The sequence below is a fragment of the Fusarium oxysporum genome, chromosome 3 (genome assembly GCF_000149955.1).
Source record: "Fusarium oxysporum f. sp. lycopersici 4287 chromosome 3, whole genome shotgun sequence".
In the NCBI taxonomy this organism is placed as follows: domain Eukaryota; kingdom Fungi; phylum Ascomycota; class Sordariomycetes; order Hypocreales; family Nectriaceae; genus Fusarium; species Fusarium oxysporum.
In genome coordinates, this window is record NC_030988.1 from 523,526 (window position 1) to 540,517 (window position 16,992).

General features: G+C 49.5%; 5 protein-coding genes across 7 annotated transcripts; 3 read left to right on the forward strand and 2 right to left on the reverse strand.

Moving 5' to 3' along the window:
- Positions 1-2,978: 2,978 nt before the first annotated feature.
- Positions 2,979-3,215, reverse strand: FOXG_20897 (uncharacterized protein; the record flags this gene model as incomplete). The annotated part of the gene is made up of 1 exon (XM_018401216.1): positions 2,979-3,215. The coding sequence occupies one exon, from the start codon at positions 3,213-3,215 to the stop codon at positions 2,979-2,981; it is 237 nt and encodes a 78-aa protein (XP_018251769.1).
- An 813-nt stretch (positions 3,216-4,028) lies between these two features.
- Positions 4,029-5,162, forward strand: FOXG_20898 (uncharacterized protein). Its single transcript, XM_018401217.1, has 2 exons — positions 4,029-4,511; positions 4,585-5,162. Exons 1-2 carry the CDS (start codon positions 4,509-4,511, stop codon positions 4,945-4,947), a joined length of 366 nt encoding a protein of 121 aa, XP_018251770.1. The 5' UTR covers positions 4,029-4,508; the 3' UTR covers positions 4,948-5,162.
- An 804-nt stretch (positions 5,163-5,966) lies between these two features.
- On the forward strand, positions 5,967-11,217 carry FOXG_20899 (uncharacterized protein; the record flags this gene model as incomplete). Of its 3 annotated transcripts, none has more annotated exons than XM_018401219.1 (3): positions 5,971-7,201; positions 7,274-9,457; positions 9,514-11,217. In XM_018401219.1, the coding sequence occupies exons 1-2, from the start codon at positions 6,223-6,225 to the stop codon at positions 9,241-9,243; spliced, it is 2,949 nt and encodes a 982-aa protein (XP_018251772.1). In that variant the 5' UTR covers positions 5,971-6,222. The 3 variants fall into 3 exon arrangements, with proteins under 3 accessions (XP_018251771.1, XP_018251772.1, XP_018251773.1); XM_018401220.1 differs by lacking the exon at positions 9,514-11,217 and having other exon boundaries at positions 7,271-8,730; positions 8,980-9,243; XM_018401218.1 differs by lacking the exon at positions 9,514-11,217 and having other exon boundaries at positions 5,967-7,201; positions 7,271-9,243.
- A 3,103-nt stretch (positions 11,218-14,320) lies between these two features.
- Positions 14,321-15,671, forward strand: FOXG_20900 (uncharacterized protein; the record flags this gene model as incomplete). The annotated part of the gene is made up of 2 exons (XM_018401221.1): positions 14,321-14,665; positions 15,621-15,671. The coding sequence occupies 2 exons, from the start codon at positions 14,321-14,323 to the stop codon at positions 15,669-15,671; spliced, it is 396 nt and encodes a 131-aa protein (XP_018251774.1).
- A 251-nt stretch (positions 15,672-15,922) lies between these two features.
- Positions 15,923-16,918, reverse strand: FOXG_20901 (uncharacterized protein; the record flags this gene model as incomplete). The annotated part of the gene is made up of 1 exon (XM_018401222.1): positions 15,923-16,918. One exon carries the CDS (start codon positions 16,916-16,918, stop codon positions 15,923-15,925), a length of 996 nt encoding a protein of 331 aa, XP_018251775.1.
- Positions 16,919-16,992: the final 74 nt, after the last annotated feature.

Genomic DNA, 16,992 nt, shown 5'->3' on the forward strand with positions numbered 1-16,992 from the left:
CTTTATCAATTATTGCTTGTATTCCTCTCTGGTTGCTCTGGGCTGTCGGTCCCGATACCCACGCAGTGTAGTCATCGACAAATGCAATAGCCCCACCATTCTTATCGATCTGAGTTTGCACTAGATCTGCATTGAAGAATAGAAACAGTATCGGCGATAGGGGCGATCCCTGCGGAAGTCCTGCTTGTGGTAGAGGTCGGCTTTCGGAACTTTGGCCATTAATTACAATGGTTGCAGTTCGCTCTGAACAAAAGGCATCGATCCAGCGCAAGAGACCCTCGGGGATCCCTCTCGCCTTCATCCGCTGCAGCAACCTCTCTTTGCACACACCATTGTATGCGCCTTTCACGTCGAAACTGACGAGGCTCACGACATGGCGTGAACGCCAAGCCGAGAAGATGCGCTCTTGTAGAAGTACGAGGGCTTGCTCCGTTGATCGTTGCTTCCGTGCACCGAAATGGTTGGTCGGAAGAAGTCCGTAAGTCTCTACCGCGTGGGAGATCCTCTCAGCAACTACCGACTCTAACACCTTACCCAGCGTAGCGAGAAGCGAGATCGGTCTCCACGCTTTCGCAATCGTGTAATCATCTTTACCTGGCTTCTTGAGTGGGATGATTCGAGCATGTCTCCACTGGTCTGGTATCACGCCTTCCTCCAGTGATGCCTGAAAGATGGCGAGGACGTCGTGTTTCACTGACGGCCAGACTTGCTTCCAGACGATCGCTGGTAGTCCATCTTCTCCTGGTGCCTTCCATGATTTTGTCGCCCACAGTTGACGTTCCACTTCTTCCAAAGTCAGGTCGGGCATCGTTACTGGGGCTCTCTGTTGTCGCGGTCCTTCGTCTTCGATAGTGTCTGGCAATGGCGGGAAGAACTTGGCTAGCAGTTCTTCGGCTTGCTCTTTATGGCTCGTTGTTGCTGTTCCGTCTGCTTTGACGAGCTGCGGTACTTTCCCAAAAGCTGCGTCATCCCCAGACTTCATGTACTTGGCTGCTTTCCAGATATTATCGTTATCCGCCAGAAACTCCTTCCAATGATTGTTCTTGCGTTGTCGGATGGCATCGTGATACTGCTTCGCCGCAGCCTTTGCCGTATTTCCCAGACCTTTAGCATTCTGCCCCGCACGCCTTGCGGCTCGGGCTCGATTTCTCCAGTATGTGTATATATGCCGCAGCTGTGTGAGGTCATGGGTCCACCACCGCTTTGCGTATGGCGACGGTTTGGCTCTGGGTGTCAGTGCTCGGACTGCTTCTAGCACAGCCGACATCAACCTGTCCGTTTTCTGCTGCACCGTGCTTCCCACTGGCCTAACTCTCAGCGTCTCCACAATCCTACTATTGATCTCCTTCCAGGGTGCATTCTTGAACAGAAGTCTTTCTTCCTGTTTCGGTGCCGGGACTGAAATGTCGAACACCGTCTCTATCGTGCGATGGTCCGACCCGTGCTCCGTACCATGTATCGCGCATTTGATGTTTGCGTCTGCGAGCTCTTCGGAGGCCAGAACCAAATCAATGGTTGTTTCGTAGTCTCCGCTTTGCCATGTCTTTGTGCCCCGGCGAAGGAGGCTCCTAAGCATGAAATCGTTCATCAAGTCAATGATCGGATCCGCCTCGCCCTGTCTCTCCACTGATATATCGTCTCCGCCCCACATCTGGTCGTGGCGGTTAAAGTCGCCAGCAATGACCAGATCTACCGCTCTCCCCGATCTCTGTCTCACCTCTTTAATAGCTTTACGAAGCTTAGCGCATATGTCTTGTAGAGCTTGGGCGTCTCCCCCCGGCACGTAGACAGACGCCGTGAAGACCAGACGATCTGGCAGCCGAACAACCGATGCCGTCACGTCTGGGGAGTCTATCGGCACCTGCTCGGCTTCCACCTCCTTGTTCACCCAAAGCATACTCCGAATCACCCATCTACCTTCCCTCTCTGTCGTAGGCACCATCTTGACCCATTTGTGGTGCCCCATCGGTATTGTTAATAGCCTACCCTGAATCCTCCGTGCTTGGGGTTCTTGGATGGCTAATACGGTTGCATCCTGAATGTCCTTGTCGTTCATTAAACTATCATGTACCGGTCCTTGCTTTCTGACATTCAGTTGAAACAGTCGGAATATGCTATTCATGTTGTAATGGATAGAGCTTCCGGCAGCTTCTGCTGTATGACTCATGGGGGCCGCCGCATGGGATACATTTCGGAATCATTCCTGTGCATGCACTGTGGTGATGGCCTTCTTGCCCGCATCTGCCACAGACTTGTGGTCTGTCGCATTGGTAGGCCTTATGGCTCGTGATCTCTTGGCAGTTGTAACATTGCTTGGGCCGCTCACGACGTTCAAACGCCTTTGTAGTACCGGATTCTCCTCCAGCCACAAAGAATCCTTCGTTGATGAACCGCCTAGCTTCTGACCGTTTTTTGAGATATACGACCATCGAGCCATATGCCTTGGGGATATCTCTCTTGCTGAGCCATGCTATCTTTGCAACCTCGGTGTCATTTTCTCGGCCGAGCATCTCGGTGATCTCAGTTCGAACTTCGTTCCTCTCGTTTAGCACCGCAATACGGCTGACATTATCCACTCTGATAGGGTACAGGTCGTCTCGTAGGATCCGGGCTCCTGGGGCCAGTTTTGTTTCCGCTGCGCGTTTCACAATCTCATGCTCGCTCTCGTCCCTGCAGGTGATCCTGATGCGGTGGGGATTCTTTGGGTCCCTAGTCACCGCTCGGCATCGCCACGTGGGATTATCCAGTTCGGAGCGGACTTGGCTACGAAAGCATGGAGGCTGTGTCGAGGTAATCCTCGAGTTCTCTCCAAGCCAGGCTGGCAAGACCTGGACAACGATACCAGGGTCGACTTACGGCGCTTCGTAGTCGTCACGCGTGCGCCCTGGTCGTGCGATCGCAGTTTGCACCTTAAGCCCGCCGCAGACAGCACTTCTAGGGACGACATCGCGCCGCAGCGCCTCAGGTGCGAGCTGAGCCTAGATCCCGTCCTCTTGGCCGACCGACATGCGCGTCCGTCCTCTCCGGCCAGTGTACAGACTCCTTGAAGACATCGACAGACGACCAGCAGTGCCCCTGGCACTGGCCCGGTTGCGAGCCGGACTCGATCCTTCCTCCGGTCCCCATACACTGCCACGGCCCACCGGGTTGTCCGGGCGCGACCCCGGGCCCGACTTCCCGTTACAAGCAGAAGTCTCCTTCGGCCTGCCGACCATGTCTCGCAGCCAAGGCTCTGTCTACCACCACCCAGCCGGCGTGCTGGAAGAGTTGACCTTGTCCACTAACCAACCCAGCCTCCCCGTATGTGTCATGCGTGCGGTGCGCTGTAGCCTTGCGGCCCGATCGTTGGGTGTTCCGTAACCACTTCGGTCTTAACGACTCCTTCAACAATCTGTTAACAACTTCCATTACACACAGGACGAACACTTAGGGAAGGGGATCCGCGCCCTCGCGGTGTGCACTGCGGCCCTTTGGCATCACGTTCCAATGCCACCGTCTCAGAGCCGGTCTGGGTCCGAGGGTGCCCTGTCTTCTGTAGCTGCCAAAACGGCAGGAAGTCGGGTGGTTTTCATAACCAGTTCCCTCGATCGGTTTGATGACCGCACGGGCGCGCCTGCTCCCTCGTGCGTGTTGTGGTGTTTGGTGGTAGAGTCGGTGACGCGTCGTCAACGCGCGCGATCCAGACGACAACAACACAAATACTGCCGCACCACAACAACGCTTTCATCACAACGTGTGCGCTGTGAGAGAGCAATCCGTACAGTCCCTAGGCACCTCCTGAAGGGATTTCAAGTAGGTTTTCCTTGTTGCCTCGCGTTTCCTTTCAAAAACGCGCCTCGGATGAACCGAGGAGGTTTTCCCCGCGTGCTGTACAGTAAAGATCGAAATTGGTTGTCCATTTTTGACTCTCTTGGATTTATACCGCACGGACGTTTTTGACGGGGGCGTCTTGCTTGCTGACAGCTTACGTGCATGTTTAAAAGCGTAATGCGGCTTCACAGCAGATTGTCATTAACCTTTATTACCTCCAAATGCTGACCTCCCTCACAATGCCCAGAAATGGACACTACAGTACTGTTTGGAGAGAGTCCAGAATCTGACCTCAGTGCCCCACAGCCTCAATAAAATGATTTAAGATGCCCAGTCCACCTGTTCAATTATACAAGAATAATACTAAAACAGCTTAAGCCTGGCTCTGTTCGTTCTGTATTTTTTTTTTTACGATGCATTTTTCTGAAAGACGAGCTGTGGCTGAGGATGTCTAGAATTAGGGTCCAGAATCTCTTGTGACACGGCCTCTTCTGATGGCGCCATGCCTTTTCCCCATGTCCCACGTCTCGCTAGTTGATTAGCACGTTGGACTCAATGCCGACCTCCCCGACTACTATCTCTACAACCTATCATCCTACCGGTCATACAAACTCACCTTCCATTCGATCAAGTAGTGCACACACGTCGAGGTTGTTCATCGTAGGCGAGCGTCTCGTCCCATTCGGAGAGTTGTAACAATGGTAAGCTGGAGCGACCGTTCCGGATCTGGCCAAGCGGGGTTGCATCGCGGATCACTGCTGACTGTGACGTCAGATCGAAATTGACGCCTTCATCATCTGTCGCCCAGCTGAAAAGATCACTATCGTCGTCGTTCATCGTGCAGTACTGCCCAACCCTATTGCAACAGCCTACTCACCGCAAAAAAAACCGAAGAAGGAGAATAGGAAAGGAAAATCCTCCCGTTGGGTGCGAAGAAGAGGCCTTTTCCTTTCAGGAGGGGCAGTCAACAGAACCGCCCTTGCTGGGCGGCCCCACAGAAATCCCTTTGCGGCGTGGCAGTGCTCCACTGCTTTGAGTCCAGTAACATTGTTTGTGGGCCCTTTGATGAAACGCATCGTCTTTCTCCACCTAAATCAGATTGCATCACATCGTCTCGAGAAGATCTGGGGAATGTAACTTTATCGTCTTCACGTGCTACGTTTTAGCTGTAACTCCATCTCGTACTCTATGATCATCGTCAAATGACGCTAGGAGAGGGCTGTGTGCTAGTGACTAACGTGTTTGATAAACGAATGCTCCAGACAAGCGAGTGCACCACTGCACTGTATAGTATTAAAAATCCTACCCTGTAACATCTTTTTATTATAAGTAAGATAGCTAAAAATCTAATAAATTTATTTCTTATAATAGTATAGTTTATTTTATTGAATAGTATTTTTTAAAGATTTTTAATTATTTTATTTTATATAGAAAGCCTTATAATACAGTGTATTTTATAGTGTAAACGTAGTGTAAAGCTTATAGCTATATAGAATTTTCTTAAAAATCTATAAAAAAAATAAAAAAAATAACATAACTTATTTTAAGACTTATATATAAGTTATTAAAATTATAGCCATTTTAGGCTTAATTTGAACTTTTAAAGAATTTTTTAAAACCCGGATTTAAGGTGGAAATAAGATTGGTGCCCTCGCTTGTCTGGAGCATTCGCTTATCAAACACGTTATCTGTTCGATGAGAAGCTAAAATGGCTCATAATCTTGTGCTAGATGTTGTCTAGTATGGCATTTCGCAAGGATGTACTATATGAGAATTCATTAACAACTTCCATCTAACAACGTATTGTATTGTACGGCATATGGATAAAAAGTTTAGAAAATTTAATGCTGATCCTCGCTATCAAGTCTTATCGCAAATGCGCAAAGACTCAGAGCAAACACCGACGATGCATTGTCCAAACCCTTACTTACCCTAGGACCGCCTGCATTATTTTTAGATATTCTAGTGAATCAGCCTTGAAAGTAAGCCGCAGCTTTTACTGGGAGTCTTAAGCCATATGATTGATGATGGACCCGCTCTCGATAAGGATAATCCTAGTCACGAGCAAGGGAAACATGCCTTGCGGGGTTGCGCTTTGACCCTTTTCCTGCCAATTGTCAGGTGCTTGGGATTTCTTTTCTCTCCCAATTCATCATCCATCGCTAATCTACAAGACTACCGATAAGCTATATCGCAGAAGTTCATTTCATTCTCAGTTTTCGATTTCTTCTCTTTATTGTGGTTTATTTCCTCGGCTATACAATTATATTCTCGATCGCAAATATCTCTACCGTTTTCGCGCTTGTTACGACGTACAATATTTTCGGACGACTTTGTTAGAGGCAGTCGCTCCCTAGAGGATAGTATTACGGTTTGTCTGATTTCGTCGGTTGACTGAGCTGCACTCTTGTCATGCCAGCTCCAACGTCCCGGCCACCCCGACCGAAGGACCGTCACGGCTTCGAGGTAGCTATTATTTGCGCTTTACCCCTTGAGGCTGATGCTATCGAGGCCTTGTTTGACTACTGTTGGGATAGTAATGGTCCACCTTTCGGGAAGGCAGCACATGATACCAATTCCTACTTAACAGGTATGATCGGCTGTCACAATGTCGTGCTCGTACGTATGCCAGGGACAGGTAAAGCGCACGCGGCGGCGGCAACCTCCAACTGCAGAGCGAGTTTTCCGAATGCCAAGATTGCTCTTGTTGTTGGCGTCTGTGGCGTTGCCCCCTTCAAGCGCAACGGTGAAGAAATCGTGCTGGGAGATGTCGTCATCAGTGAGGGCATTATCCAATATGATTTCGGACGGCGCCTGCCAGGCCAGTTTGTCCCCAAAGAAGGGCCGCTGGACTCTCTGGGAAGGCCGAACCAGGAGATACGCGGGGTTTTGGCACGAGCCAAAGGGATCAGCGGCCGTCAACTATTGGTAAGCGAGATGACAAGATCCCTCAGTATCCTCCGCCAAAACCCAGAGTTTTGTGCCGAATATCCTGGCGTTGTGTACGACAGACTATTCGAAGCATCCTATCGCCACAGCGAGGACCACAAGCCATGCGAACAAGGCGGGTGCAACGGAAAGCTCGTACCAAGATGCCGTCTTCAGCCCAAGGGGCCCAATCCTACACCTGCTATCCATTTCGGACTGATGGCATCAGGCGATTCGGTGATGAAGTCTGGCGAAGACCGCGACCGCGAGGTAGAGGCGAGAGATATAGTTGCTTTCGAGATGGAAGGCGCGGGTGTTTGGGATACTCTACCTTGCATTGTGATCAAAGGGGCATGTGACTATGCTGATAGCCACAAGAGTAAGGTCTGGCAGCGATATGCTGCGGCTACGGCGGCGGCTTGTGCGAAAGCCTTTCTTAGCTTTTGGATGCCCCCACCATCAGGTACGTGATACAGCACTTCGAAGTTAATGTTCAACTTTTGGATAAAAGACTAATTGCCTTATGCTCAAGAAGCTGAAAGTGACTTGCCACCGAATAAGCGAGTTCGATTGCATGCATCTGAAGATGCGTTCACAATCCGCGAACCTCGAGATCAACCAGTCTTTCTAGTGCCGTTTCTCGAAAACCCCCTCTTCATAGGCCGGGCTGACGTTCTTATGAACCTTCAAAGCCTATTGTTCGAGAGCAATAATCGGAAAATTGCGCTTGTTGGTCTTGGTGGTATTGGCAAAACGCAGATTGCTCTCCAGCTCGCCTACTGGACCAAGGAGAAGAAGCAGGACTACTCGGTGTTCTGGGTGCCGGCGCTGAGCCATGCCAGTTTCGAGCAGGCATGTGTGCAGATCATGGATGCCTGTGATATTCCGACTACCGATAATAATAATGCGGTTGAATCAGTCCGTCAGTACCTGAGCTCAAAAAGTGCCGGCAAATGGCTTCTTGTGGTTGATAACGCTGATGATATGCAAACTGTCATGGGTTCGATAGGCGTGGAGAAGGGCATGTACCAATCGCTTCCCCAAAGCGGCGAAGGACGAATCCTGTTTACGACACGGTACCGAAAGGTGGGAGTATCAGTCGCAGGGCGAAATATTCTCGAAGTGCCCGCAATGAGCCCAAATGAGGCGAGAAGGTACTTCAAAGAGGCACTGATTCAAGAAATGTCCTCAGCCGATGATGAAGTCATGCACCATCTCCTGGCGGTTCTGACACACCTTCCACTGGCCATCACGCAAGCAGCGGCATACTTGAACGAAAACCAGATATCACTCTCGGAGTATGTGCAACTCTTCGAGAACACAGATCGTGATAGGATACAACTACTAAGCGTCGAGTTCCACGCCGACACGAGATATGAGCAGTCTCAGGATCCCGTGGCGACTACCTGGTTCATCTCGTTCAACCAAATCCGTAGGGCTGACGAACTTGCCTCGCGTATTTTGATGTTTCTGGCTTACGTTGAACCAAGGGCGGTGCCTCAGTCGATGCTGCCCAAGGGTGAATCACAACAACAATTGACTCGAGCCATCGGCACGTTACGTGGCTATAAATTTCTGGATAAACGAGGATCCAGTGAGGTATTCGATATGCATAATTTGGTGCACCTAGCAATAAGGTCTTGGGTTGCAGAGAACGACTTGGAGAAAGAGCAAAGCCAGGCAGTGATAGCACGGCTGAGAGAGGTATTCCCGACGGATGAGTGGGAAAACCGAGACGTTTGGCGGCAATATCTGCCTCATGCAATTAAACTCCTCAGATGTCCCGAGGATAACTGGAGCGATGAGCTATGTGAACTAGGTTTTTGGGCTGGCCGATGCTTGCTTGTAGACGGACGGGTGATAGAGGCAGTAGGACTGCTAGAACACGTGGTTGCGATTCGAGAGAAAACGTTGGCGGAGAGTCACCCATCACGACTGGTATCACAGCACGGGCTCGCAATAGCATATCAAGCCAACGGACAGATTAAAGAGGCAGTGAAGCTGCAAGAGCATGTGGTTGCAATTCAAGAGAAAACATTGGCGGAGAGTCACCCAGACCGACTGGCATCACAGTACGTGCTCGCAATAGCATATCGAGCCAACGGACAGATCAAAGAGGCAGCGAAGCTGCTAGAACGCGTGGTGATTAGTGACAAAACGTTGGCGGAGAGTCACCCAGACCGACTGGCATCACAGCGCGAGCTCGCAGGAGCATATCAAGCCAACGGACAGATTAAAGAGGCAGTGAAGCTGCTAGAACACGTGGTTGCAATTCAAGAGAAAACGTCGGAGGAGAGTCACCCATCACGACTGGCATCACAGTACGCGCTCGCAGGAGCATATCAAGCCAACGGACAGATCCAAGAGGCAGTGAAGCTGCTAGAACATGTGGTTGCAATTCAGATAGAGATATGGGCAGAGGACGATTATAGGCGGCAGCTATCAAAAGACTTGCTGCAGCACTGCTATGAAAGGTTAGAGGGGGTCAACTCAGTAGTATCTTAGCCATCGGACCTTGATGAGGAAATGTAATCAGCCTTACAGGGCGTTAGATATCTGTCTATGCGATGCTGTACTACAGCATCAAGGAAGGTCGAAAACGCAAGAATGCATTATCCACTCAAAGCCAAATGTAGTAGATTTTAGCCTTAGGTGATGTGGGGTCAAAGTGCTGTGGGCTGCCCAATTATAGGTTGGTCATAATGATACACCAAGTACAGTATGTTACACCCCGTGAGAATGGTCCATGCGCTAGAAACTGAAGAGAGTGTGCAGATGGACAACCGATTTCGATCATTACTGTAATATCCGTCGTCAAGAGGCACAGCAGAACTGATCCCATGGGGGAAAACGATATTCTTTTTAAAATAACTTCTATTTATCCTATTTATCACTTTCAAAAGACCTGAGGACTGCCTGGTGGAGATTCAGGCCCTTAGTGGATGTCTGGTGTTGCGAACCCCGCATCAGACGTCATCATCGTCATGGGAGACGATCCGGATAGTTCGGGCGGGGGATATCATCGCCCTCAGCGGAAGAGGGTCAGGACGACGAAGGTATTGGAGATGGAGCAGCAAAATGGCGATATGGAATGGCAGGAGGAAGGTGAGACCAGTGAGGGAGCTCTGGGACAGAACCGAGCTCGGAAGCAGGCTGCCCCCAAGTCAGCTGGTGGTATGGTCGAGGCAGTCCAGAGCTTGAAGCAACTACTAGAGCAGGACTTGAACAAGAAAATCGAAGCGATGAAGGCCGAATTTCAGCTCGAGTTCACCAAGCTCAGTGATCGCATGGCCGAGGAAGTCGCCAGGGCCACGGCCCAGATGGCACAAGAATTATTGCAAGTCCGAGACCAGCTCACCCAGGTTTGCGGCGAGCTGGAGCAGACTCGACTACAGCTAGACATGCTGAACAAGACTGAAACACCACGGTCGTCGGTTCAATCGTATGCAGACGCAGCCAGGATGACATCCACCAGCATGTCCAGTCAATCTTCGTCTGTAGCCCGATCGGCAACTCCAGAACCGGTGTTCTGCACAGTCGACACATCCAGAGTTCCGGAAGACCATCTCGGAGACGTTACACCAACAATGATTCGTAAGACCGTGGAGCAGGAGATGCGACAGTCGAGTGACCAACCTCGCTGGCGATGCGTCGCAGTGACCAGAGATGGACGGAATGCCAACCGCCTTAGGATTATAGGTAGGAACGAAGAAGAAATACAAAAGATCAAGGCCATCCTCGAAACCAGGAAAGCTCCAGGTGCAAGAGTCCTTCGGGACCAACTATATCCTATCAAAGTTGATAGCATGAATCGTATGGCCGTCTTTGACCAGGGGTTTAACATCCTCCCCGGAGCAATAGAAGCCTTAAACCAGGAGAATGAAGTCCAGATTGCCAAGATAGCCTGGCTGAGCCGGAAGGTCAACCCCAAGTCATATGGATCCATGGTAGTCTACTTAACTAAGAGCAGCGATGCCAAGAGGCTACTGCAGGAACACTACTTTCTCGTTGCAGGTGAATCGGCATATACGAGTGTATTTGAGCAGACTACTGGACCGGAACAATGCTATAACTGCCAAGAGCTCGGTCACAAGGCTTTCTCGTGCAGCAAGACTCGAGTATGTGCAAGGTGCGCTACCGCAGGCCACCATCACAGCGAGTGCCAGGCACAGATACCCAAGTGCGCTCTCTGCAGCGGTCCGCATGAATCATTCAGCAGAAATTGCCTAAAACTTCACCCTAGGCGGCATGAGTAAGGTGTTCCAAGTTATGCAACTGAATGTGAGGAAGCAGGATACAGTACACGAGAGCCTCATGAACGATAAGAACCTTCGAGAATACACAGCGATCGCGATCCAAGAACCTCAGGCACACCAGAAGGACGGCAAGCTACTGACGATTCCTATGAGACATCCGAGATGGGTCAAGATGGTCCCGACTGTTTGGAGGGAGGGAAGATGGCCGATCCGAAGCATGTTATGGGTGAACAAGGATGTGGAGGCGGAGCAGATACCGATACAGACGGCAGATATGACGGCAGCCATCTTGCGACTCCCTGGACGCCTAGTACTGGTTGTGTCTGTTTACGTACCGGGACGAGACAATGAGGCGCTGCAAGGTACCTGCAACCTGCTGCATCAGGTCATTTCAGGCACAAGAAGACAATCCGGTGGGCTGGTGGATGTGGTAATTGTTGGAGACTTCAACCGACACGACCAATTATGGGGAGGAGATGAGATATCCTTGACGAGGCAAGGCGAAGCGGATCAGATCATCAGCCTTATGACTGAGTTTGATCTAACGAGCCTGCTTCCGAGGGGAACGAAGACGTGGAGTGGCGGAGATTTCGAGACAACAGTCGACCTGGTCCTTGCTTCGGCAGATCTAGCGTCCTCGACTGTCAAGTGTATGATACACGGCACAGAGCACGGATCCGATCATCGTGCTATCGAGACGGAGTTCGACGTCTCTGTTCCGATGCCGCAAGCCCAGGAGCGACTTTTGCTCAAGAACGCACCATGGAAGGAGATCAACGCCCGGATTGCCGAGGCGTTAGAGTCCATTCCGGAACAAGGCACCGTACAGCAGAAGACTGACAGGCTTATGACAGTGGTACTGGAGGCAGTCCGCGCGCTAACACCCAGAGCTAAGCCGTCACCATACGCAAAGCGTTGGTGGACCTCAGACCTCACGCAACTTCGGCAGATATACACACACTGGAGGAACCGTGCCAGAGCATCGAGACGCGCGGGACGAGCATGCGAGGAGCTTGAGGAGATGGCGAGAGGAGCAGCAAAGCAGTACCATGATGCCATCAGAAAGCAAAAAAAGACGCATTGGAACGAGTTTTTAGCCGATAACGACAACATATGGAAGGCAGCAAAGTATCTCAAGTCTGGAGATGATACAGCATTTGGAAAAGTACCCCAAATCACGAGGGTCGACGGCACACGCACGACCAATAACATCGAACAGGCCGAGGAAATGCTAGCAATCTTCTTTCCTCCATTACCGCAGCATATCGAACAAGAAGGGGATCGACCCCAGCGCGGATCTGCTGTTGTCATGCCAACAGCGACTCTCAAGCCATTAATAAAAAATCTCTCAGGAGAATAAGCTTTAATCATGTTGCAGTCTACAAAGGGATGTGAATTTTCTTTTCTTACGCTTAGAGCTCACTTTGCCAACCCGCTAACACAAATCCATGGTAAGATCAACTGGAAAATCCGATCTCCCAATCCACTTCACAGGGGCCCCAAATCTACCAATCAGAGCCTGATTATTGTACTCAGCTCCCCGCCTCGACCCGGAGCGTTATGGCCAACGAGAAGCTAATGAAAAGCACGCGTAAAGTGGAGAGTGTGGCGTTGCTCAACTAAAACGTATCCACCTACAAAATTATGCAGTCTTGTATACAGGGCCAACGAGCCGAAAAGAAAGAAAAGAGAAGGGGCGGGAAAAAGGCTGAGATGTCCTGGCCAAACGCAGAAGCACTCTTTGATACCAGACGCCTTACCTTGCGCCTCTCTCATTTTTGCAATATTTTATTTCAACCCTGTGTCTCTCTGTCTTGCCAACGACGGCACTTGATTGAATGAAGGGCGCCTTTACCGAGATCTTTCAAGCCGCACAGTCCAGCTGTAAGGTGTTTCTTTGGCCTAATCTACACTCTTACAAGACATAGATATCGCAGCCCTCTCTTTCAGGGAGCAGCGCCACTGACTGGGTGCTCTACGAGGTGGCTGACACTGTGACGTGGCACGTGCAAAGAGGCTTGAAAGGGGAAACTATATTTGAAATGGACCTGCTATATTCAAAGCGCCCACATCGTTGCCAGCCCATGCAACATCGCCTAACCTACAACCAGACCTAATCACGCCATGTCACATAAGCAACCAGCATTGGTTTGGTACGTCCCATGCATTGCAAGGGGCGTTCTACGCCTTACGGCATCACTATGTGTTACATCAGTGACCAAGCACTTCATTCTATAATTTCTCGCTACCACCACTGTTCTGAACCGTATCGAATGAACACAACGACGTTGTGAGTATTAGCTCTGAATCCAATGAATTCATTGCTACAACGGATCTTGCCATCGTCACTTAGGCTTATGAGTTAATCGAAGAATTTATGTCAAATCTACATGAAACTGCAGCTTGAGGTACCAATTCGGCATTGGCATTTCTCTCTCTCTCACTCTTCTTTCTTCCTTTTTTGGGGTCGTGGGTAGGACCGTTCATGCAGCATGCCATTCATCTAACAAACCCCGATTCCTTGTCTATCTGCTTACGCTACATTCTACTTTGTGCAATCATCTCGAGCAAGGAGGTAATACTAGGCTTCACTACGAAAATGATTATAATGTAGGGCATCCTGGATTAAATGATCCAAGTAGTCTTATCGATTCATGTTAATACGTCTGCGCGCTAAGTCTAGGGTTCTTACATAAAATTGACGATATGCTGCATGTCTAAGAAGCTTTTGGCTTTGAGTCTCCTGCTGAAAGGAAGTTTAATTTTCGAATATCCAATAGGTAATCGTTTGCGGATCGCAAACTTCCAAGCCTCACAAATCATCTCATCTCGCTACTCTCGGTAGTGTCGGAAGCTGCAGGGCTAAGCCAAGCATAAGAGGATGACCATAAATAGTATTAGACCTCCAATGTGAGCAAGAGCTGGCCCAGGTCACCCCATCGGCGACGTGACCTTTGCCACGGATCTGAATTCGTTCTGTTGATTTAGATTGTAACTTCAAGCCATTCGGCAATGATTTCTACGAGGGCTGCGAAGCACATTTCGAGGTACAGCCATACTTCTGGTCTCCTAAATACGAGAAATCCTAACTTGCTCGAACAGGGCGCGGGAGAATGGCGAGTTTACCGACTTTGAATTCACTTGCGAAGGGCATATCATACCTGTTCACAGGGTGATCATTTGCAGCCATTCGCCAGTATTTCAAGCGGCATGCACTGGGATATTGAAGGTATCATGCGCTTCTCCGTGGTATTGTTGTATTAACTGAAACATTGTTCTAGGAGGCATCTACCCGATCATATAGCCTAGACTCTCATTCCCTGGCTATGGTGCGACGGATGGTGGAGTTCTTCTATACTAGTGACTACACTGAAGTATTCGAGGAAGAAGATACAGGCACAGATACGATTCCCGTTCTATTGATTCATGTGGCAATGTTTACCTTGGCAGACAAGTACGACATTGAAGAGTTAAAAGTCCTGTCAGCAAACAAATACTCGGAATGCTTGACGAAAAACCCGAACGTTTCTAACTTTCTTCTTTCCATATCTGAAGTTTACAACTCTACACCACCCTCTGCGCGAGGACTTCGTGATCGCGCTCTAGCTTTTGCTAGAGAGAAGCTCCCCGAGTTTCTGAGTTTATCGGATGCCAGGCAAGAGTTCGACGAGGTAACCGCTGACAGTCCGGGATTTATCAAAGAGCTTTTATATTATTTCATTGAGCATCGGCTGTTGGGGCACTGCAATAATTGTGGCGGTAGAAAGTGGGTACCAGTCTTCCCTCTTAATTGTAGATGCGGATGCTGCGGCAAAGGCGACGCGATCCCTGAAAAACTCCGTGGGAGTCGTTAAGCGTTTCCTGTATTGTAATGAGCCAATAAAAGATCAGGCGGCAATTCTGGAACTAAATCCAGCTTTGGTCGGTATGTTTAACTTTTGCCGTAGCTGGGCTTTGTCCTTGGCATCTGAAACTTGAACTAAAATCGAGAGAATGCCAAGCTTGGCTTCGTGGATGCACGCGAGTGGTCCTGAATCATGCATTGCCGTCGACGACATCGATCGTCGTTGATATCGTCCCTCCCCTATCGTTTTTCCATATTTTTTTCGGAACCCCTGCAAGATATTTCTTCCTTACGACGTAATGACATAGTCATGCTGCTGACAGCAACGTCTATGAGTTAACAGGCCGAGTGCTATAACTGACTTTTTGGGGGAGTTTAAGAGGTGGGCTATGACAAGGAATGATGCGCCACTTACTTCGGTCCAACATTGAGATCCGTGATGTGTTTGTTCGTTTCCCGTTGTCTCGGTCGTAAACTGCCAGGTAAAAAGGCAGGCCCAAGTCTATATCGACCTCAGACTTGGCCTGCCCTTGCTGTGCAGCTTTCTGATCACACTTCTCCTGGGGTGGGTAACCCAACTATCCTTTGAGACTCAGCACCAGGTAGGGCTTTGGTGAAACGTTTCTATCCTCGCCTTTGGGCTATTGTGCGGGTAGTTAGTATTCTGCCTGAAGTGTGTTTTGAGATGTGTTATTTAGAGTTGAATCTGGCTGAGAGCTGACGCTGACTACGCGCCTTAGCTTATGTATCCTCCCCTTTCTCATTACTAATCCACTTCACAGCCATGTATCGACGACGAAGACCAAGTCAAGGCCTTGAACTTGATGCTTTAACAGATCTAGAGCCACTGTTCCACGTATTCGTCTCCAAGATCGCTTTCCTCTGCTGTATTGTAACTGGTAGTATAGCAGTTTCAGCCTGTAATGTGTTACAGCTGCCCGACTGTATGGAGTATGCAATTGCTTTGAAACAGCAACATTAAATTTGGCAGGAAGATAATCAACAGTGTTCTTTCGCAGGCGGTCGGGCTACAGTCCGGAGGATAGCTGCAAGACCGCACGGCACTAGAACTCACAAGTCAAGGTCAACTGTGGTTGCCGGGAACTTTCTGATCGGTAACTTCCAACCAGCCTTTGGAACTGCTATTTGTTAGTCGAGACAGTATCGCGTATGCTGGGCCACCATCTCTCACCTCTGGATGTTCATTGTCACTGTAAATCCCAAGTTCCTTCAATTCCTTAATAACATGCTCTGAAGTAATCCAGTCAAGAGACGGAGGAGGATTGAAATAACCTAACGCTACTCGATCCCTGACATTGGAGATACCTGGGCCACTTATTTCTTGCCCAATAAGAATATTAGCCGCAACTAGAAAGGTGAGGTTGAAAAGACTTTGCCGCATATGCTTCTCATACTCTTCACTCTTGTTCATTCTGTACACGTATCCTGGGTGGAAACCGAAAACGCGTATGTACAGATGACCTGTATCAAGCTGTTCGTGACGCACATCGCATGCACGGTTTATTTGTGATGCCTCGCTGTAAGACCGATCTGCATCTCCAGCTATCGACTCGCAGTGACAAACAAGAATGACTTTGGGTTGAAGACGTGAAAGACATGCTTTTACGGCACCGTGAGCCAGTCTATTATTTGCTACTTTTGTCTCCTTGTCTTCGCATTCTTGGGCTTTTTTGCTGCGAAATGGTTTCGAATCAAGAACCACGGTATTATGAATAGATCGCTCGCCACCAAATGCAAGTCGGAGGGCGGAATCCACCATCCTCAAGGCTGAATGACGAGATTGATCTCTAATGATATCTTCGTACTTGTGAGATGCTTCTCGGTCACCAGGCTCTAGCAGAATGACAGCTAGGTCACCAGAGCCACTACCAAGCTGCTTCATATTCTCGCGAGACGTAGCATTCGCTTTCAGCTCGCTGGCCAAATTCAAGATTGGGTCAAGATGATCTTCCTTATGATTGGGTCCCCGATATCGAACCTGAAGCTTGTCTAATTGTGCAAGCATAGGAGAAGTGGGGTCGTGGATATCGAAATCGAAGTGAACAGCATGGTTCATCATATTTTCGCTAGCGAAGATCCTGTTCAGAGTGAGCTATATGGAAAGGGAATTGATATACGGGCATGACATTTTGG